Source organism: Hyperolius riggenbachi, chromosome 7, assembly GCF_040937935.1.
Source record: "Hyperolius riggenbachi isolate aHypRig1 chromosome 7, aHypRig1.pri, whole genome shotgun sequence".
Taxonomy (NCBI): domain Eukaryota; kingdom Metazoa; phylum Chordata; class Amphibia; order Anura; family Hyperoliidae; genus Hyperolius; species Hyperolius riggenbachi.
In genome coordinates this window covers 325783674-325805520 of record NC_090652.1, presented here as the reverse complement: position 1 = coordinate 325805520, position 21847 = coordinate 325783674, and the positions used below count along the sequence as shown (strand labels likewise).

Sequence of the window (21847 nt, the reverse complement as noted above, 5' to 3'; positions counted from 1 at the left end):
ATTATCTCCTTCATTACTCAGTGAGTCAGGACAGCTTTTCAGCTGCACATAGAGTGATCCTCTCAGGTGATTATCTCCTTCATTACTCAGTGATTCAGGACAGCTTTTCAGCTGCACATAGAGTGATCCTCTCAGGTGATTATCTCTCATTACTCAGTGAGTCAGGACAGCTTTTCAGCTGCACATAGAGTGATCCTCTCAGGTGATTATCTCCTTCATTACTCAGTGAGTCAGGACAGCTTTTCAGCTGCACATAGAGTGATCCTCTCAGGTGATTATCTCCATCATTACTCAGTGAGTCAGGACAGCTTTTCAGCTGCACATAGAGTGATCCTCTCAGGTGATTATCTCTCATTACTCAGTGAGTCAGGACAGCTTTTCAGCTGCACATAGAGTGATCCTCTCAGGTGATTATCTCCTTCATTACTCAGTGAGTCAGGACAGCTTTTCAGCTGCTCATAGAGTGATCCTCTCAGGTGATTATCTCCCTCATTACTCAGTGAGTCAGGACAGCTTTTCAGCTGCTCATAGAGTGATCCTCTCAGGTGATTATCTTCTTCATTACTCAGTGATTCAGGACAGCTTTTCAGCTACCCATAGAGTGATCCTCTCAGGTGATTATCTCCTTCATTACTCAGTGAGTCAGGACAGCTTTTCAGCTGCTCATAGAGTGATCCTCTCAGGTGATTATCTCCCTCATTACTCAGTGAGTCAGGACAGCTTTTCAGCTGCTCATAGAGTGATCCTCTCAGGTGATTATCTTCTTCATTACTCAGTGATTCAGGACAGCTTTTCAGCTACCCATAGAGTGATCCTCTCAGGTGATTATCTCCTTCATTACTCAGTGAGTCAGGACAGCTTTTCAGCTACTCATAGAGTGATGCTCTCGGGTAACTTTTGGGGCCCTTTGCGCTTGCTTTTGCACTTATCACATTAAATACTCTGTATGATTTTGCACTGTTTATTTGCCTTTGTGTGTGGAAGCTTGCCTTGCGATTTCTCCATGAATATCAATGAAGTTCATTTGCATGACAAATACCTCCAATTAGCGTCCAAGTCACGTGGGATTTTTCATTGAAAGCGCAGTTTTTTGGTGATATTTCTGCAATCCCACGGCCTTTGTGGGATGCCGGTGACTGAATGCTTGAAGCAGGACTTGCGTCTGGTGAACAGGAAGATCATAACCGACATAACAGCCTTTTATGGGCACCAATAAGAAGTTTATAATAATAATAATGGTGTTTGTAAAAGTACATTTGTAAAGAATACACAAATCATCACCAGGCCATACGTCTCTCATTGGCCCAAACCCTTCCAATAACGATTGTGTGGGGTGCGTCTCCACTCTATAAACATTTTACTGTCGGCAGTGCCCATTCCATAAAGTACAGTGACTAAGATTAGCTCTGTGGTGCCCCCTACAAGAGCTGTCGCCTTAGGCACCTGCCTAGTTTGCCTATACCTGAAAACAGTTTATAATGTTCACACGTCACACAATGCTTTCAGTACAGTGAATTGCTGAAGCCGTTTGTGGGCCGTCTCCATTCTGCTTATACCTGAAAACAGCCCCGGCTGAAATAGAAGCTTTCTGTTTATTTGATAATTATTATTATTATTATTATTATTATTAAGTATTTATATAGCGCCGACATATTACGCAGCGCTGTACAGTGTATATATATATCTTGTCACTAACTGTCCCTCAAAGGAGCTCACAATCTAATCCCTACCATTGCCATATGTCTATATTATGTATTGTAAGTACTGTAGTCTAGGGACAATTTTTTTATGGGGAGCCAATTAACTTATCCGTATGTTTTTGGAATGTGGGAGGAAACCGGAGTGCCCGGAGGAAACCCACGCAGACACGGAGAGAACATACAAACTCTTTGCAGATAGTACCCTGGCTGGGATTCGAACCAGGGACCCAGCGCTGCAAGGCGAGAGCGCTAACCACTACGCCACCGTACTGCCCGATAAGAGTTAATTCTCCACCTCTCAGCCATGAGACTGATCCGTCCGTCATTAAAACAAAACTTCCCATCTCCCCCATTTTATAAAAATGATTGCACAGAAAAATGGAAATCGATTTTTATGACTCAGAAAAACTATTAAACGATTGAATGTCCTGAACTGTCTTTTATCACTTTATCTGTTGCATTGATGAAAATTTCTGATGTATTTTTAGAAATAAAATGATAGTGTATGGTGGATTGGTTGGATTTTACAAATAATAATAATCTGAAGATTTGTACAGCACTTTTCTCCTGTCGGACTCAAAGCGCTGAAGAGCTGCAGCCACTGGGAGGCGCTCAGGAGGCCACCCTGCAGTGTTAGGGAGTCTTGCCTAAGGACTCCTTACTGAATTGGTACTGACCCTAGCCAGGATTTGAACCCTGCTCGCCCATGTCAGACTCGGAAGGCTCTTTCACACCAGAGCCCGTTTTCTGCGGTTTAACGCAAAGTCGAAACTCTGCGCTAACCAAGGTAAAATGAACGTCCATCGAAAGTCCATAGACTATCATTGTACCTTTCACACCCGATGCTGCGTTTTGGTGCGTTGCGGTTCGACGCACCCGGGAGATTTGAATCGTTGGGAGCCGGCATTTTCCTGTCGGGTGAATGAATTACTACTGCCGCTGATTGCTTCACTCCGCTACATCCCGACAACACGCCGCAGGGCATATATAACGCATGCAGCAGAAGGGCTTCGGCACGCATTGTCAGATGTGAAAGAGGCGGAGCCCTCAGCCAGTACACCATCACACGGAAATGTAGTAATAATATTCAGGAAGAAATAACGAATGATCTGGTGTATGGCAGGGAGCGCGCTTATCTGGATCGCGTGCGCAGAATGCGCGAACCCGCACTAACCATTGTGGGCCACTAGGCAATCTACCATCATTCCCATTTTTACCTCCGTTATAAATCGGACAGTTTTCTGCTTTCTGCCGCACATTGCTGCTTCCTGCGTTCTGCTGCATGCAAATAGAATGCAAATAAATGCGGAAGCTGCAGAGCGTAATGCCCTCAAGTGCGCCCCCTGCCTGAGTCTCCAGGAAGGTGTACACTGGCAGACGCTTTATAAAAGCACAGCCACCGGTGCTGCAGACCAGCCATACCCCTCGGCCATTATTATTGTCTAATACAGGGGAAGCTGGAAAAATCACAATATCCTGCAAGTCCATTGATTTCAGTCATTCATCTTAAAAGGTGACACTGCTCTAGGAAACAGGAACCCTCTGCAGGTGGTTTGGGTGAATTGGCTGATTAGAGTCGGACACTCTGATCCTGGATTATTGAACCGTTTCACAATATTCTAATGGACTGAGATTGTGGGGTTCCCATAAGCTGTATCCATAATCATCAGCATTATAAGAAATAACGGCCTGACAGATCTGGCTTTGTGTGTAATGAGTGTATTTCATAGATTAGTTCCATCTTTTAAGTTGAATTTCTGAAATACGGTAAATGGACTTTTGCACAATATTCTAATGTTTAGAGTTTCACCTGTAAATGTAGACATCGGGCTTGATTCACAAAGCTGATATCACGGTTACGCTAGCGTTATAGTGTGCGTAACGTTTTTCACGTGCAAACGCAAATTTGTGGGTGAGAACGGCCGCAATTTCGTGCACAAATTCGGGCTTGTGTGCGAAAAAACGTTTCTCACGCCATGGCGCTCACAAAATGCTAGCGCAACCGTGATGAGTGTTATAACGAGCCCATTGTGTGTGTGGAGTATTAACTGTACAAATGTGTATGAAATGGAGTTGCATGTTCAGATGGATCTCAGTGCGTTTCAGTGGCTGTTGCAAATAAAGTTGGCTAAAGTGAAAAAGTAAAATATATTTGCTGAGTTAAGCTACGTACACACAGTGACAATCCAGCCCCGTGATCCCATCGAGATCTGCTCCCGTTAGCGTACGCAGGAAGTACGGGCGCAGACGGACAACGAGACCGGTTGCTGGATCGTCAGAGGTAAGAAGAAAAGGGCGACAGAGCGTGCCAATCCCGTCTAATCTGCTCCCGTTAGCATACGCAGGAAGTACGGTGAACAGACTGACAATAAAGATTGGTCGCGCAGCTGCCGACAATATGTAATGGGACAAACATCCACCAATCCCGTATTACTAGGCCACTGTTGCCATGCAGGTCTCATGCACTAGAGACTGCTGGAGGCAAATTCACTGTGTGCGTAGTAAACGGTTAAGATTGGTTGAAGGTGCCCATACATGTACAATTCTGATTGTATATACAATCGGTAAACTAAAAGTATTGATTTCGCGCTGGAAATCGGGTAAATACACTGCCACCACTCCCCGATTGATAGGGCGAAGAGACCCCAACGCTATCATAATACGGTAGCCAGCCCAATCACGTTCAACACGCTCCAGTCACCGTTCGGGGAATAGTCACTTCCGACGGCTTAAAGACTGTGAGCAATGTGACATTAAAGAAAGGTTACTGGGTCCCTATATGATGCAATCTCGAATTGTATTTACAATCGAGAAACGAAAGTTATCGATTTCGCACAGGAAATCTGGAACTAGCTAATCCTAGAAGGAAGAAACGGTTATTTACAACCTAGCTAGCAAATCAACAATTTATAAGCAAATCATAAAACGATGCGGTAGTATGACTGACTCTTCAGAGGGCAGATTCGTTATAGCAGCAATCAGATGACCAGAACAGGCACAAGACTGAACGATAAAATCGTTAGTTTATTTCTAAACTACATACACACAGCTTACTTTAAAACAGTTTGGTTTGATAGAGAGTAGAGATGAAAAGAAACAGAATGTCTTAATATACAGTTCAAATACCGTTATTGGTAGTCCATGCAGCAATCGCAAGTCTATGGCGAAAGTCCAAAATGGCGGTTGCCATGCAGCCCACAGGCCTTTGTTAGAAATAGTTCCAAGATGGAGGTTTTGGCCCGTGTCCTTCCGGGCTGCCAGGATGTTACTAGGTGTCAGATGAAAGGTAAAGGACCTAGAGCTTTCTGGGCTCTGTCTGGTTATAGCCCCCACTCCAGCAAGGAGGGGTTAGGGGGCGTGGATCACACACCTCTTTGGGAACAGGAGGTCTCTGCCCCTCTCATAGACACAGGAATATACCTGAATCATGATAGGTGTGCTCATCTGCAAACCATACAAGTTATGTTAAATCTAATAACATTTTTAGGTTTGTCAGAATTTATCAAGAACGTTGATACCAAACTTGGGGGATCAGACCCCTGGGGTATTAGAGGGTTATTTTAAAACAATCTTACACTAGATCTGGCAGTCCGATTGGTCCGTAAACCTGTCAGAACCAGCGCCCTGTGGAGTCCCATAACCTGTGCAGATTTCATGGGCAGGGAGATCTGCTATGCCAGGAATTATGACGGAAATATGGAGAACATATGAATATTGGGATTCCTGAGGTCACAGCAGGTCAGCTGGGAGAAGGATTCTCTTTGATCCTTCAGCTGAGGTAATCCTGAGAGAACCCCCTGTTGTGATCGGTTCCTACCAGTCTGGGAGAAGGGGCGGTTTATTAGCTTCTGTCCATCTAATCTCTGATGGATGAGCTATAACCTTTCCAGGTGGGGGAAACGATTTATGACAGAGGTGAGAAGAGCTGTAATTAGAAGCTACCAAAGAGCCAGGGTTGGCTACATTTGACCAGGGAGAGGAACTGTTAACCCCTGGCTTCCCTGATCTTTTTGTAAATTAAGCCTTTCCCTATCTGTCACTTTTTAATAGTGGCGACAGGGAATATTTTATAAGGCTCTAACTACTTTTTAGGACGAATAAACGTTGATTCGTCACACACACATACGACAACGATCGTTCGTTGTGAACGATGAACGAACTTTTAATTGATGAAAGAACGACCTAAGTAAAGTTAGTTTTTAAAGGTGTGTAACGATCTGATCGTTAGAACGAATGTTACATCACGTAAAGCAACTATTGCGCTTGTGCATAAAAATGGAAAGTTCCATGGAGAAATAGTGAAATGCGCATGGCAAGCCTAGTACGAACGACCGTTTCCAACGATGTACTACTTTTGCAAACTATCGTCGTTGGGAAAAATCCGCCAAGCTAGATCGTTCGTTTTTAACGATCTAGCTCTTCCGTCGTTAGACTTAATGGTCGTTGGGCTGCTTTTTTTTAAACGATCGTCGTTTGAAATGATCGGGGAACGATCGTTTAAAACGACTATAGTCGCATGTGTGTACGCACCTTTAGTATGGACTGAGCATGTAAGATACTAACCGCATTTTATGTGTGAGAGAACCCAAGGTGCTAAAATAATGCTACATAAACCACAAGCATGCAGCAGATCCGACAGGTGTTTCTGACATTCTTGTCCAATCTGATAAGATTAGCTGCATGCTTGTTTCCGGGCTTCTCTCAAGACATCAACCTTCCTGCCCACAAAACAGGCCACCCTTTGGAGTGTGGCCATTCAGAACTCCTAATATGCAATGTGGAAATTGATCCAGTAATTTGGTCAGACCACCTCGCCATCCACATCTCCCTTACAGCACCGGCTACAAAACACCAAGTGAAAGAACTAATAAAATATCCTTCCTTGAAAGGTTTGTCACCCCAACACCTTCAGAACAACCTCAATCTTGCTGGACTGACAGATCACAACTTAGGGCTTGAGCCCATGGTCCTTCAATATAACCACTATCAGCTACTTTTGACTCCATAGGTCCCTTAAGATTAAATGTTCCGCACCATTACATCTCACTCACTGGTTCCACAAGTCTGTAAAGGAACTACAGAAACCGGTACGCAGACTGAAACGACACTGGCGCAAACATCCGTCCTCTGAATACAAACATTCCCTAATTGCTCACCTGAAAAACTATCAAACACTGATCAACAAAAAGAAGTCCTTCTTCCTGTCTCAGGAGATTGCAAATTCAGCCAACAGACCTGCCCAGCTTCTCCGCACAGCTGACAATCTCTGCAATCCATTGTGCTGGAAATCCAGCATCAGACCTTCATAGGACCTGTGCGAGAAATCTGCCCACTCAAGAAACCCTCCCTAGATCAGGATATTCTGAGCAGCTACAGCCCTGTCTCCAACCTCCTCTTTCTTGGACATGTTATTGTCTACCTCCAACTTATAGCCAGGCTCTCTAGAAACAGCATCCTTGACCCTCTTCAATCACGAAACATCACTGTGAGGAAACGCGGAAAAGCCGCCGCGTGTACTCAGAACGGGGCGGCTGATTCCGCGTCCAACGCGGCGGTTTGCACGCATAGGCCTACATCCAGTAAACATGGCCGAACGCGGAGGAACCGCCGCATGCCTTGATAGTGGTGCGGCTGGTTCCACGTCCAGCAAGGAGGGTGATTTGCAACACATGTCTGGTGTGGGTGGGACTGATAGTCCACACAGGTTCAGAAGGACACGCGTGCGCTGAGAGGCAGAACTTTTATGACAGCCAGAAGGGAGTCAGCTGACCAAGCCGGTCAGTTGACGGCAGTACCACTTCCCATTGGTCCAGCACTTAGGGGAGGCGCTGGAGAGCGCTAGTGTATATATACTGGGTGCTGGTCATTCCTCTGGTGTCTGCCGTTGCGATCACTACGCGGAAGCACTCAGACCTTGTTGTCAAAATCTGTGTTATTCTCTAGACCAGTTCAAGGGTGTTGATGATCACGGAACTCACACCCAAGACTAGGAATACTGTATATTATCTGTGTTATTCTTCACACTAGCTCCAGGGTGTTCCAGGGTGCCGTTGCGATCACTACGTGGTAGCACTCAGACGTTTTGTCAGATCTCTGTTATATCTCTGTTATACTTCAGACTAGTTCCAGGGTGTTGATGATCAAGGAGCTCACACCCAGATTAGGGACTTGTGTTACCAACCTGTTATACTTCAGACTAGTTCCAGGGTGTTGATGATCAAGGACCTCACACCCAGATTAGGGACTTGTGTTACCAACCTGTTATACTTCAGACTAGTTCCAGGGTGTTGATGATCAATTGACAAGGGTGCGCAGGCGGGGACAATATATACCTTTGGCAATCCTGCTTTGGCACAGAAGTGGCTCTACCAGCGGTATTTATCATTCATACTGAGTGTCGCAGACCCGTCCCACAAATAAACGCGAGCTTAGCTGAGCCTCAGTAGTGGATTGTTCCTCTAGGGCTGTTCTGTATATCATGTATATCTCTGTGGGTGTGGCCTCTGCTGAACTCTTCTCTTTTGTCACAGATATTCCGCTTCTCGTTCACTGCTTCCTATGTCATCTACAACATCCACACCAGGTAAGAGCGGTGTCACCCCTCCCCCGCCACCCCCCCCTCCCCCCCCCCCCCCGCCAGAGTCTCATTCACTGCTTCCTATGTCATCTACAACATCCACACCAGGTAAGAGCGATGTCACCCCTCCCCCGCCACGCCCCCCCCCCTCCCCCGGCAGAGTCTCATTCTCTTCTGCTTATGTTGAAGGGAAGTTTGGGAGCTGAACCCACCGGAAGTGGAGGATTCGGTGCTGCAGCACGCAGCGTGGGGTGTACAGGGACAGCAGCTGGTGAGTATACTTCTCATATCTCATCATTCATTATCTAATCTGTTTATGTTCAGAAGGAGGAGCCCCTGAGCTGCAAATAATCACAACTGTAATTTGATCACTCAGCTTAAGATTTCCTGTAAGGCCCTAAAACATCTCCAGCTTTTCACACTTGCTTTCTTTCAGCTTCTGCAAGAACTGATTAAAATCTAAAGGTGCGTACACACATCTGATTTTTCCAAATGACCGGTCGTTTAGACGTCAAATCGGGCGCGTGTACAAACGATAGTTCAGCTGATGACGCTGGTTTTGACGGATTAGTCAAAACCAGTCTTATCATCTGAACTATTGTTTGTACACGCGCCCGATTTTACATCCAAACGTCCGGTCTGAACGACTAATCGTTTGGAAAAATCAGACGTGTGTATGTACCTTTAAGTCCCACCAGATCTTAGTGGGAGACAAGGTGAGCATATATATATTTATATAACCCAGACCGTGTTGCGTCCCATTCAATAACTCCTATAAATGTGAATTATCCAGACAGTTCCCTGGATTTGCTGCAGATAAGACTGTTTACAGCAATTAAAGGGACACTATTAATTAACATTTTTTTTCCAATTGAGATAGGAAATGTTTGGGAAGTGCTGCTAAGTGTTGGTGTATACATTTGAATCTTTATCTCTCTGTTTACTGTTATCTAATCCCTTTCACACTTTTCTGATGTACAGTCTACTGTAATCTGAAGGGGAGGGGGGGAATTTCCTCACACTTCATCTGTTAACCCTGTGTGTGCAGAGAGCTCAGTCAGAGACAGGCAGAGCTTTCTTTCACAGAGAGCAGAGGAAATGTATCTTCTGTGCAACATAAGCATTTGTAATTGTGTGTGTGAAACCTGATACCAGAATAACTTCATATAACTCTGCTTCAATATTACACTGTTCTTAGCATGTCAGACAGCAGACATTCATACAAATTCATACCTCTGCAAATGAGACATTCCAAACATAGCTAAAATCTACACACAATGACAGGGATGCTCATCCGGATCCGGGTACCCGACCATTTTTACGATATCCGGGTCGGATCCAGATACCTGGGCCAATATCTGCATAGCTCTATGCGGGTATCTGGCCGCATAATTCGGATACCTGCGGGTACCCGTGGATATCTGACAGATATCCGGATCTGGGTACTGTAACAAGAGAGATGATGTCATTGAGCCAATCAGAGGGCTCCCAGCCAATCAGAGGGCTCCCAGCAGAAGCCCTAGCAACCAATCACAGAGGGGAACTCTGGCCAGCCCCACCTGACCTCATTGAGCCAATCAGAGGCCCTACTCTGCGGTCTGTCACTCCGTGCTGATTTGATTTAAAGTCCAACCCCCGATTTTATTAAAGTAAAAGTACCCCACATCATCTGGTGACATCATCACGTATAAGTTGTACTATGTCTGCTGACACAGGCAGCTAGGGGAGGGGCAGCAAGGGCAAGAGGACAGGGAGCAACATTACGGCCACCCTCAGAAGGTCTGCCGTGTCAGTGTCGACCCCAGCGGGCAGCCTACCCTCAGTCAGCGAGCTTTTCGCACCAGGCACCGCTATTGAACTTAGGTCTGTTAGCTGCAAGGAGTTTGAGGAGCATGTTCTGGGTTTTGAGGAGGGGGGGGGAATGATGTTGATGATGGGATGAAGGACCGTGACTACCTTCCACAGGATGGGGATGTCAGCTCTGACTCTGAGGAGGAGGATGCATCGGTGGGACCCACCACATCCTTCTGCCGCTACCACCAGCCGCACCACTCAGGCAAAATATGGGCGTGGCTACAACCTGCGGCGCGCTAAGCGCGCCGCGGCAAAAAATAGTGAATAGAAAAAATGGGCGTGGCAATGACCGGATGAGGGCGGAGCTAACTGTAACTTAAAGCGAACCCGGGGTGAGGGTTTATTTCCTTTTAAACAATACTAGTTGCCTGGCGGCCTATTGCTTAAAAGGAGAGAAATATGGCAGCCTCAATATTATTCTCACCTCAGGTTCCCTTGAAAAGTGCAACGCAAAGACAGTGGGCCCAAGTTTTGGTGACCCTTTCCCCAGAAAATTCACATAATTGTGCAGGTTTTCTCAAGAAAATACACAGATATGCCCAGAAAATACGTGCAATCATGTCGGCAGATATGCCCAGAAAATACGTGCAATCATGTCGGCAGATATGCCCAGAAAATATGTGCAATCAAGTCGGCAGATATGCCCAGAAAATACGTGCAATCAAGTCGGCAGATATGCCCAGAAAATACGTGCAATCAAGTCGGCAGATATGCCCAGAAAATACGTGCAAACAAGTCGGCAGATATGCCCAGAAAATACATGCAATCAAGTCGGCAGATATGCCCAGAAAATACATGCAATCAAGTCGGCAGATATGCCCAGAAAATACGTGCAAACAAGTCGGCAGATATGCCCAGAAAATACGTGCAATCATGTCGGCAGATATGCCCAGAAAATACATGCAATCATGTCGGCAGATTTGCGAAGAAAATACATGCAATCATGTGGCAGACCTGCCCAGAACATACACCTGCTAATATAAATAAAACAAAAACATTTACTCACCTGCAGCAGCAGACCTCCTGTCCCAGCCTCCATCCGGCGCGCAGCTCCCATGGGTGGTTGGGTGGATAGGTAGCCTAGTGGGTGGGTGAGTGGGTGGGTGGGTTGGTAGCCTGGTGGGTGGGTGGGTGAGTGGGTGGGTTGGTAGCCTGGTGGGTGGGTGGGTAGGTAGCCTGGTGGGTGGGTGGGTAGGTAGCCGGGTGGGTAGGTAGCCTGGTGGGTGGGTGGGTAACTAGCCCGGTAGGTAGGTAGGTAGGTAGCCCGGTGGGTGGGTAGGTAGGTAGCCTGGTGGGTCCGTGGGTAGCCGGGTGGGTGGGTAGGTAGCCTGGTGGGTGGGTTGGTAACTAGCCCGGTAGGTAGCCGGGTGGGTGGTTAGGTAGGTAGCCGGGTGGGTGGTTAGGTAGGAAGCCTGGTGGGTGGGTAGCCGGGTGGGTGGGTAGGTAGGTAGCCGGGTGGGTGGTTAGGTAGGTAGCCGGGTGGGTAGGTAGGAAGCCGGGTGGGTAGGTAGGTAGCCGGGTGGGTAGGTAGGAAGCCTGGTGGGTGGGTAGGTAGCCTGGTGGGTGGGTAGGTAGGTAGCCTGGTGGGTGGGTAGGTAGCCTGGTGGGTAGGTAGGTAGCCGGGTGGGTAGGTAGGAAGCCTGGTGGGTGGGTAGGTAGCCTGGTGGGTGGGTAGGTAGGTAGCCTGGTGGGTGGGTAGGTAACCTGGTGGGTGGGTTGGTAACTAGCCCGGTAGGTAGCCGGGTGGGTGGTTAGGTAGGTAGCCAGGTGGGTGGTTAGGTAGGTAGCCGGGTGGGTGGTTAGGTAGGTAGCCGGGTAGCCGGGTGGGTGGGTAGGTAGCCTGGTGGGTGGGTTGGTAACTAGCCCGGTAGGTAGCCGGGTGGGTGGTTAGGTAGGTAGCCGGGTGGGTGGTTAGGTAGGTAGCCGGGTAGGTAGGTAGGTAGCCGGGTGGGTAGGTAGCCGGGTGGGTAGGTAGCCGGGTGGGTGGTTAGGTAGTTGGGTGGGTGGTTAGGTAGGAAGCCTGGTGGGTGGGTAGGTAGCCGGGTGGGTAGGTAGCCGGGTGGGTGGTTAGGTAGTTGGGTGGGTGGTTAGGTAGGAAGCCTGGTGGGTGGGTAGGTAGCAGGGTGGGTAGGTAGGTAGGAAGCCTGGTGGGTGGTTAGGTAGTCGGGTGGGTAGGTAGGAAGCCTGGTGGGTGGGTAGGTAGGTAGCCGGGTGGGTAGGTGGTTAGGTAGCCGGGTGGGTAGCTATCCGGGTGGGGGGCCCGACTCCTATCCTCCCTCCCTCCCTTCCTTCCTCACCTCGGGGGGCCCCCTCCCGATATGCGCGGCGGGAGAGCGAGCGGCAAATGCAGGAAGTCTTCAGGGCTCTCCAGGCATCCGCTAGAGGCCCAGCCGCTAAGTCTCCAATATGTCTCCAACTGGAGACATATTGGAGACCAAGCGGCTGGGCCTCTAGCGGATGCCTGGAGAGCCCTTCCTGCATTTGCCGCTCGCTCGCTCTCCCGCCGCGCATATCGGGAGGGGGCCCCCCGAGGTGAGGGAGGGAGGGAGGATAGGAGTCGGGGGGCCCCCGGGAATAAAATAATAAAAAAAAAAAAAATATTAAAAAAAAAAAAAAAATACTTAATGCCATGGGCCCCTGAAGAAAACGGAACTTCAGGGGCCCTCGTGCGGCGGCACGGCCTGCACGGCCGTATGTCCGCCCCTGCCTCCAGCTTCATCACCCATCTGGCCAAAAAACATGTTGTTGAGCATGAGGAGTTCAAGAGGCTGAAGCAAGCTGGTGCTGGCTCCCACCGCCACGGTGCCACAGGCCACTGCTGCTGATACCACCACCTATATTCAACCCAAAACACAATTGCGGTGTCATTTTTTGGAGGTGTCTGGGCTGAAAACTGTCATGTCCCAGTTGTGCGGTTGGACTTTGGACACAATGTGGGTTGCACAACCGCTGTCTGGAACCTAGTCCTGATGTTAATTGGCAGCTTTTTTTTTCATTTTATGTCCACCAAATAATAAATTAGTGTTTCTCTTTAAAAAAACATAATGCTTCATGCATCATTTACCCTAAGAAACCTTTTTTGGCTGGATGGTGTAATGGTTAAGGGCTCTGCCTCTGACACAGGAGACCAGGGTTAAAATCTCGGCTCTGCCTGATCAGTAAGCCAGCACCTATTCAGTAGGAGACCTTTGGCAAGTCTCCCTAACACTGCTACTGCCTATAGAGCACCCCTAGTGGCTGCATCTCTGGCCTAACACTGCTACTGCCTATAGAGCTCCCCCTAGTGGCTGTAGCTCTGGCCTAACACTGCTACTATCTATAGAGCGCCCCCTAGTGGCTGCAGCTCTGGCCTAACACTGCTACTGCCTATAGAGCGCCCCTAGTGGCTGCATCTCTGGCCTAACACTGCTACTGTCTATAGAGCACCCCCCTAGTGGCTGCAGCTCTGGCCTAACACTGCTACTGCCTATAGAGCGCCTCCTAGTGGCTGCAGCTCTGGCCTAACACTGCTACTGCCTACAGAGCGCCCCCTAGTGGCTGCAGCTCTGGCCTAACACTGCTACTGCCTATAGAGCGCCCCCTAGTGGCTGCAGCCCTGGCTAAACATTGCTACTGCCTATAGAGCTCCTCCTAGTGGCTGCAGCTCTGGCCTAACACTGCTACTGCCTATAGAGCGCCTCCTAGTGGCTGCAGCTCTGGCCTAACACTGCTACTGCCTATAGAGCGTCCCCTAGTGGCAGTAGCTCTGGCCTAACACTGCTACTGCCTATAGAGTGCCCCCTAGTGGCTGCAGCTCTGGCCTAACACTGCTACTGCCTATAGAGCGTCCCCTAGTGGCTGCAGCTCTGGCCTAACACTGCTACTGCCTATAGAGTGCCCCCTAGTGGCTGCAGCTCTGGCCTAACACTGCTACTGCCTATAGAGCGTCCCCTAGTGGCTGCAGCTCTGGCCTAACACTGCTACTGCCTATAGAGCGCCTCCTAGTGGCTGCAGCTCTGGCCTAACACTGCTACTGCCTATAGAGCTCCCCTAGTGGCTGCAGCTCTGGCCTAACACTGCTACTGCCTATAGAGAGTCCCCCTAGTGGCTGCAGCTCTGGCCTAACACTGCTACTGCCTATAGAGCGCCCCCTAGTGGCTGCAGCTCTGGCCTAACACTACTACTGCCTATAGAGCTCCCCCTAGTGGCTGCAGCTCTGGCCTAACACTGCTACTGCCTATAGAGTGACTCTAGTGGCTGCAGCTCTGGCCTAACACTGCTACTGCCTATAGAGCACCCCCTAGTGGCTGCAGCTCTGGCCTAACTGCCACTGCCTATAGAGCGCCCCCTAGTGGCTGCAACTCTGGCCTAACACTGCTACTGCCTATAGAGCGCCCCCTAGTGACTGCAGCTCTGGCCTAACACTACTACTACCTATAGAGCGCCCCCTAGTGGCTGCAGCTCTGGCCTAACACTGCTACTACCTATAGAGCACCCCCTAGTGGCTGCAGCTCTGGCCTAACACTGCTACTGCCTATATAGAGTGTGCCCTAGTGGCTGCAGCTCTGGCCTAACACTACTTCTACCTATAGAGCACCCCCTAGTGGCTGCAGCTCTGACCTAACACTGCTACTGCCTATAGAGCGCCCCCCCGTGGCTGCAGCTCTGGCCTAACACTGCTACTGCCTATAGAGCGCCCCTAGTGGCTGCAGCTCTGGCCTAACACTACTACTGCCTATAGGGTGCCCCCTAGTGGCTGCAGCTCTGGCCTAACACTGCTAGTGCCTATAGAGCTCCCCTAGTGGCTGCAGCTCTGGCCTAACACTACTACTGCCTATAGGGTGCCCCCTAGTGGCTGCAGCTCTGGCCTAACACTGCTACTGTCTGTAGAGCGCGTCCTAGTGGCTGCAGCTCTGGCCTAACACTGCTACTGCCTATAGAGCGCCCCTAGTGGCTGCAGCTCTGGCCTAACACTGCTACTGCCTATAGAGCGCCCCCTAGTGGCTGCAGCTCTGGCCTAACACTGCTACTGCCTATAGAGCGCCCCCTACTGGCTGCAGCTCTAGCCTAACACTGCTACTACCTATAGAGCGCCCCCTAGTGGCTGCAGCTCTGGCCTAACACTGCTACTGCCTATAGAGCGCCCCCTAGTGGCTGCAGCTCTGGCCTAACACTGCTACTGCCTAGAGTGCTCCCTAGTGGCTGCAGCTCTGGCCTAACACTGCTACTGCCTATAGAGCTCCCCCTAGTGGCTGCAGCTCTGGCCTAACACTGCTACTGCCTATAGAGCTCCCCCTAGTGGCTGCAGCTCTGGCCTAACACTACTTCTGCCTATAGAGCTCCCCCTAGTGGCTGCAGCTCTGGCCTAACACTGCTACTGCCTATATAGAGTGTGCCCTAGTGGCTGCAGCTCTGGCCTAACACTGCTACTGCCTATAGAGCTCCCCCTAGTGGCTGCAGCTCTGGCCTAACACTACTTCTGCCTATAGAGCTCCCCCTAGTGGCTGCAGCTCTGGCCTAACACTGCTACTGCCTATATAGAGTGTGCCCTAGTGGCTGCAGCTCTGGTGCTTTGAGTCTGCCAGGAGAAAAGCGCGATATAAATGTTATTTGTCTTGTCTTGTCTTGTCTTTTAAAGCTATTTAAAGGGCACTTCAGTTTTTTTCTATCCAGATACCCGAATAGGTTGGGTACCCGCGGGTAATTTGGTCAGATACCCGAATTCACTCGGGTATCCGCACGGTCGGATCCGGGTACCCGAATCGGATCCAGATATCTGGGTACCTGGATCCGGATCCGGGCGGGTATTAAAAAGTACTACCCGAGCATCCCTACACAATGAATGACAGCTTTTCCCTCTGATATTAAACATGAAAAGTAGGACAATATTTACACAGCTACTAAGACATGATTTGTACATTGTCCTTTTACAACACTTGGGTATTAATAGTTTTCCTTTAAGTTATTTCTGCTGCCCTCACCAAGCTTCAGGTACCAAGAAGACCAGATTGCTCCACATCGTGTAATACAGCAACCACGAGGGAGATCTGAGTGTGTGTGGAGAGAGCTCTGGCATTAGACTGTATTATACAATGTGGAGCAATGTTATCGTCCAGGTGTCTGAAGCTGGGTGAGGGCGGCAGGAATACTGGTATGTAATATTGCCAGACGTGCTGCCGCTGTGACAGGGACACGGCTAGTCTGGTGTGATCTGAGTGTGTGTGGAGAGAGCTCTGGCATTAGACTGTATTATGCAATGTGGAGCAATGTTATCGTCCAGGTGTCTGAAGCTGGGTGAGGGCAGCAGGAATACTGGTATGTAATATTGCCAGACGTGCTGCCGCTATGACAGGGACACGGCTAGTCTCGTGGGATCTGAGTGTGTGTGGAGAGAGCTCTGGCATTAGACTGTAGTATGCAATGTGGAGCAATGTTATCGTCCAGGTGTCTGAAGCTGGGTGAGGGCGGCAGGAATACTTTTATGTAATATTGCCAGACGTGCTGCCGCTGTGACAGGGACACGGCTAGTCTGGTGTGATCTGAGTGTGTGTGGAGAGAGCTCTGGCATTAGACTGTATTATGCAATGTGGAGCAATGTTGTCGTCCAGGTGACTGAAGCTGGGTGAGGGCGGCAGGAATACTTTTATGTAATATTGCCAGACGTGCTGCCGCTGTGACAGGGACACGGCTAGTCTCGTGGGATCTGAGTGTGTGTGGAGAGAGCTCTGGCATTAGACTGTATTATGCAATGTGGAGCAATGTTATCGTCCAGGTGTCTGAAGCTGGGTGAGGGCAGCAGGAATACTTGTATGTAATATTGCCAGACGTGCTGCCGCTATGACAGGGACACGGCTAGTCTGGTGTGATCTGAGGGTGTGTGGAGAGAGCTCTGGCATTAGACTGTATTATGCAATGTGGAGCAATGTTATCGTCCAGGTGTCTGAAGCTGGGTGAGGGCGGCAGCAGGAATACTTGTATGTAATATTACCAGACGTGCTGCCGCTGTGACAGGGACACGGCTAGTCTGGTGGGATCTGAGTGTGTGTGGAGAGAGCTCTGGCATTAGACTGTATTATGCAATGTGGAGCAATGTTATCGTCCAGGTGTCTGAAGCTGGGTGAGGGCGGCAGGAATACTTTTATGTAATATTGCCAGACGTGCTGCCGCTGTGACAGGGACACGGCTAGTCTCATGGGATCTGAGTGTGTGTGGAGAGAGCTCTGGCATTAGACTGTATTATGCAATGTGGAGCAATGGTATCGTCCAGGTGTCTGAAGCTGGGTGAGGGCGGCAGGAATACTTTTATGTAATATTGCCAGACGTGCTGCCGCTGTGACAGGGACATGGCTAGTCTCATGGGATCTGAGTGTGTGTGGAGAGAGCTCTGGCATTAGACTGTATTATGCAATGTGGAGCAATGTTATCGTCCAGGTGTCTGAAGCTGGGTGAGGGCAGCAGGAATACTTGTATGTAATATTGCCAGACGTGCTGCCGCTGTGACAGGGACACGGCTAGTCTCGTGGGATCTGAGTGTGTGTGGAGAGAGCTCTGGCATTAGACTGTATTATGCAATGTGGAGCAATGTTATCGTCCAGGTGTCTGAAGCTGGGTGAGGGCAGCAGGAATACTTGTATGTAATATTACCAGACGTGCTGCCGCTGTGACAGGGACACGGCTAGTCTCGTGTGATCTGAGGGTGTGTGGAGAGAGCTCTGGCATTAGACTGTATTATGCAATGTGGAGCAATGTTGTCGTCCAGGTGTCTGAAGCTGGGTGAGGGCAGCAGGAATACTTGTATGTAATATTGCCAGACGTGCTGCCGCTATGACAGGGACACGGCTAGTCTCGTGGGATCTGAGGGTGTGTGGAGAGAGCTCTGGCATTAGACTGTATTATGCAATGTGGAGCAATGTTATCGTCCAGGTGTCTGAAGCTGGGTGAGGGCAGCAGGAATACTTGTATGTAATATTGCCAGACGTGCTGCTGCTGTGACAGGGACACGGCTAGTCTCGTGGGATCTGAGTGTGTGTGGAGAGAGCTCTGGCATTAGACTGTATTATGCAATGTGGAGCAATGTTATCGTCCAGGTGTCTGAAGCTGGGTGAGGGCAGCAGGAATACTTGTATGTAATATTGCCAGACGTGCTGCCGCTATGACAGGGACACGGCTAGTCTGGTGTGATCTGAGGGTGTGTGGAGAGAGCTCTGGCATTAGACTGTATTATGCAATGTGGAGCAATGTTATCGTCCAGGTGTGTGAAGCTGGGTGAGGGCGGCAGGAATACTTGTATGTAATATTGCCAGACGTGCTGCCGCTGTGACAGGGACACGGCTAGTCTCGTGGGATCTGAGTGTGTGTGGAGAGAGCTCTGGCATTAGACTGTATTACGCAATGTGGAGCAATGTTATCGTCCAGGTGTCTGAAGCTGGGTGAGGGCGGCAGGAATACTGGTATGTAATATTACCAGACGTGCTGCCACTGTGACAGGGACACGGCTAGTCTGGTGTGATCTGAGGGTGTGTGGAGAGAGCTCTGGCATTAGACTGTATTATGCAATGTGGAGCAATGTTATCGTCCAGGTGTCTGAAGCTGGGTGAGGGCAGCAGGAATATTGTATGTAATATTGCCAGACGTGCTGCCGCTATGACAGGGACACGGCTAGTCTCGTGGGATCTGAGTGTGTGTGGAGAGAGCTCTAGCATTAGATTGTATTATGCAATGTGGAGCAATGTTGTCGTCCAGGTGTCTGAAGCTGGGTGAGGGCAGCAGGAATATTGTATGTAATATTGCCAGACGTGCTGCCGCTATGACAGGGACACGGCTAGTCTCGTGGGATCTGAGGGTGTGTGGAGAGAGCTCTGGCATTAGACTGTAGTATGCAATGTGGAGCAATGTTGTCGTCCAGGTGTCTGAAGCTGGGTGAGGGCGGCAGGAATACTTGTATGTAATATTGCCAGACGTGCTGCCGCTATGACAGGGACACGGCTAGTCTGGTGGGATCTGAGTGTGTGTGGAGAGAGCTCTGGCATTAGACTGTATTACGCAATGTGGAGCAATGTTATCGTCCAGGTGTCTGAAGCTGGGTGAGGGCAGCAGGAATACTTGTATGTAATATTGCCAGACGTGCTGCCGCTGTGACAGGGACACGGCTAGTCTCGTGGGATCTGAGTGTGTGTGGAGAGAGCTCTGGCATTAGACTGTATTACGCAATGTGGAGCAATGTTATCGTCCAGGTGTCTGCAGCTGGGTGAGGGCGGCAGGAATACTGGTATGTAATATTACCAGACGTGCTGCCACTGTGACAGGGACACGGCTAGTCTGGTGTGATCTGAGGGTGTGTGGAGAGAGCTCTGGCATTAGATTGTATTATGCAATGTGGAGCAATGTTGTCGTCCAGGTGTCTGAAGCTGGGTGAGGGCAGCAGGAATATTGTATGTAATATTGCCAGACTTGCTGCCGCTATGACAGGGACACGGCTAGTCTCGTGGGATCTGAGGGTGTGTGGAGAGAGCTCTGGCATTAGACTGTAGTATGAAATGTGGAGCAATGTTGTCGTCCAGGTGTCTGAAGCTGGGTGAGGGCAGCAGGAATATTGTATGTAATATTGCCAGACGTGCTGCCGCTATGACAGGGACACGGCTAGTCTCGTTGGATCTGAGGGTGTGTGGAGAGAGCTCTGGCATTAGACTGTATTACGCAATGTGGAGCAATGTTGTCGTCCAGGTGTCAGAAGCTGGGTGAGGGCGGCAGGAATACTTGTATGTAATATTGCCAGACGTGCTGCCGCTATGACAGGGACACGTCTAGTCTCGTGGGATCTGAGTGTGTGTGGAGAGAGCTCTGGCATTAGACTGTATTATGCAATGTGGAGCAATGTTATCGTCCAGGTGTCTGAAGCTGGGTGAGGGCAGCAGGAATACTTGTATGTAATATTGCCAGACGTGCTGCCGCTGTGACAGGGACACGGCTAGTCTGGTGTGATCTGAGTGTGTGTGGAGAGAGCTCTGGCATTAGACTGTATTATGCAATGTGGAGCAATGTTGTCGTCCAGGTGTCAGAAGCTGGGTGAGGGCGGCAGGAATACTTGTATGTAATATTGCCAGACGTGCTGCCGCTGTGACAGGGACACGGCTAGTCTCGTGGGATCTGAGTGTGTGTGGAGAGAGCTCTGGCATTAGACTGTATAATGTGGAGCAATGTTGTCGTCCAGGTGTGTGAAGCTGGGTGAGGGCGGCAGGAATACTTGTATGTAATATTGCCAGACGTGCTGCCGCTATGACAGGGACACGGCTAGTGTCGTGGGATCTGAGGGTGTGTGGAGAGAGCTCTGGCATTAGACTGTATTATGCAATGTGGAGCAATGTTATCGTCCAGGTGTCTGAAGCTGGGTGAGGGCAGCAGGAATACTTGTATGTAATATTGCCAGACGTGCTGCCGCTATGACAGGGACACGGCTAGTCTCGTGGGATCTGAGTGTGTGTGGAGAGAGCTCTGGCATTAGACTGTATTATGCAATGTGGAGCAATGTTATCGTCCAGGTGTCTGAAGCTGGGTGAGGGCAGCAGGAATACTTGTATGTAATATTGCGAGACGTGCTGCCGCTGTGACAGGGACACGGCTAGTCTCGTGGGATCTGAGTGTGTGTGGAGAGAGCTCTGGCATTAGACTGTAGTATGCAATGTGGAGCAATGTTATCGTCCAGGTGTCTGAAGCTGGGTGAGGGCAGCAGGAATACTTGTATGTAATATTGCCAGACGTGCTGCCTCTGTGACAGGGACACGGCTAGTCTGGTGGGATCTGAGTGTGTGTGGAGAGAGCTCTGGCATTAGACTGTAGTATGCAATGTGGAGCAATGTTATCGTCCAGGTGTCTGAAGCTGGGTGAGGACAGCAGGAATACTTGTATGTAATATTGCCAGACGTGCTGCCGCTGTGACAGGGACACGGCTAGTCTCGTGGGATCTGAGTGTGTGTGGAGAGAGCTCTGGCATTAGACTGTATTATGCAATGTGGAGCAATGTTATCGTCCAGGTGTCTGAAGCTGGGTGACTGCAGCAGGAATACTTGTATGTAATATTGCCAGACGTGCTGCCGCTGTGACAGGGACACGGCTAGTCTGGTGTGATCTGAGGGTGTGTGGAGAGAGCTCTGGCATTAGATTGTATTATGCAATGTGGAGCAATGTTGTCGTCCAGGTGTCTGAAGCTGGGTGAGGGCGGCAGGAATACTTGTATGTAATATTGCCAGACGTGCTGCCGCTGTGACAGGGACACGGCTAGTCTCGTGGGATCTGAGTGTGTGTGGAGAGAGCTCTGGCATTAGACTGTATTACGCAATGTGGAGCAATGTTATCGTCCAGGTGTCTGAAGCTGGGTGAGGGCGGCAGGAATACTTGTATGTAATATTGCCAGACGTGCTGCCGCTGTGACAGGGACACGGCTAGTCTCGTGGGATCTGAGTGTGTGTGGAGAGAGCTCTGGCATTAGACTGTATTACGCAATGTGGAGCAATGTTATCGTCCAGGTGTCTGAAGCTGGGTGAGGGCAGCAGGAATACTGGTATGTAATATTACCAGACGTGCTGCCACTGTGACAGGGACACGGCTAGTCTGGTGTGATCTGAGGGTGTGTGGAGAGAGCTCTGGCATTAGACTGTATTATGCAATGTGGAGCAATGTTATCGTCCAGGTGTCTGAAGCTGGGTGAGGGCAGCAGGAATATTGTATGTAATATTGCCAG

At 49.6% G+C, this 21847-nt stretch overlaps 1 protein-coding gene across 1 annotated transcript in view; it reads left to right on the top strand.

Annotated features, from left to right (window-relative positions):
* DPP10 (dipeptidyl peptidase like 10) overlaps positions 1–21847 on the top strand; it is a 647445-nt gene that overhangs the window by 325409 nt on the left and 300189 nt on the right. The window contains exons 6-7 of the mRNA XM_068247444.1: positions 8231–8283; positions 8467–8548. Of these exons, the coding sequence (XP_068103545.1) occupies positions 8231–8283; positions 8467–8548 (135 nt within the window). The remainder of the gene's footprint in view (positions 1–8230; positions 8284–8466; positions 8549–21847) is intronic.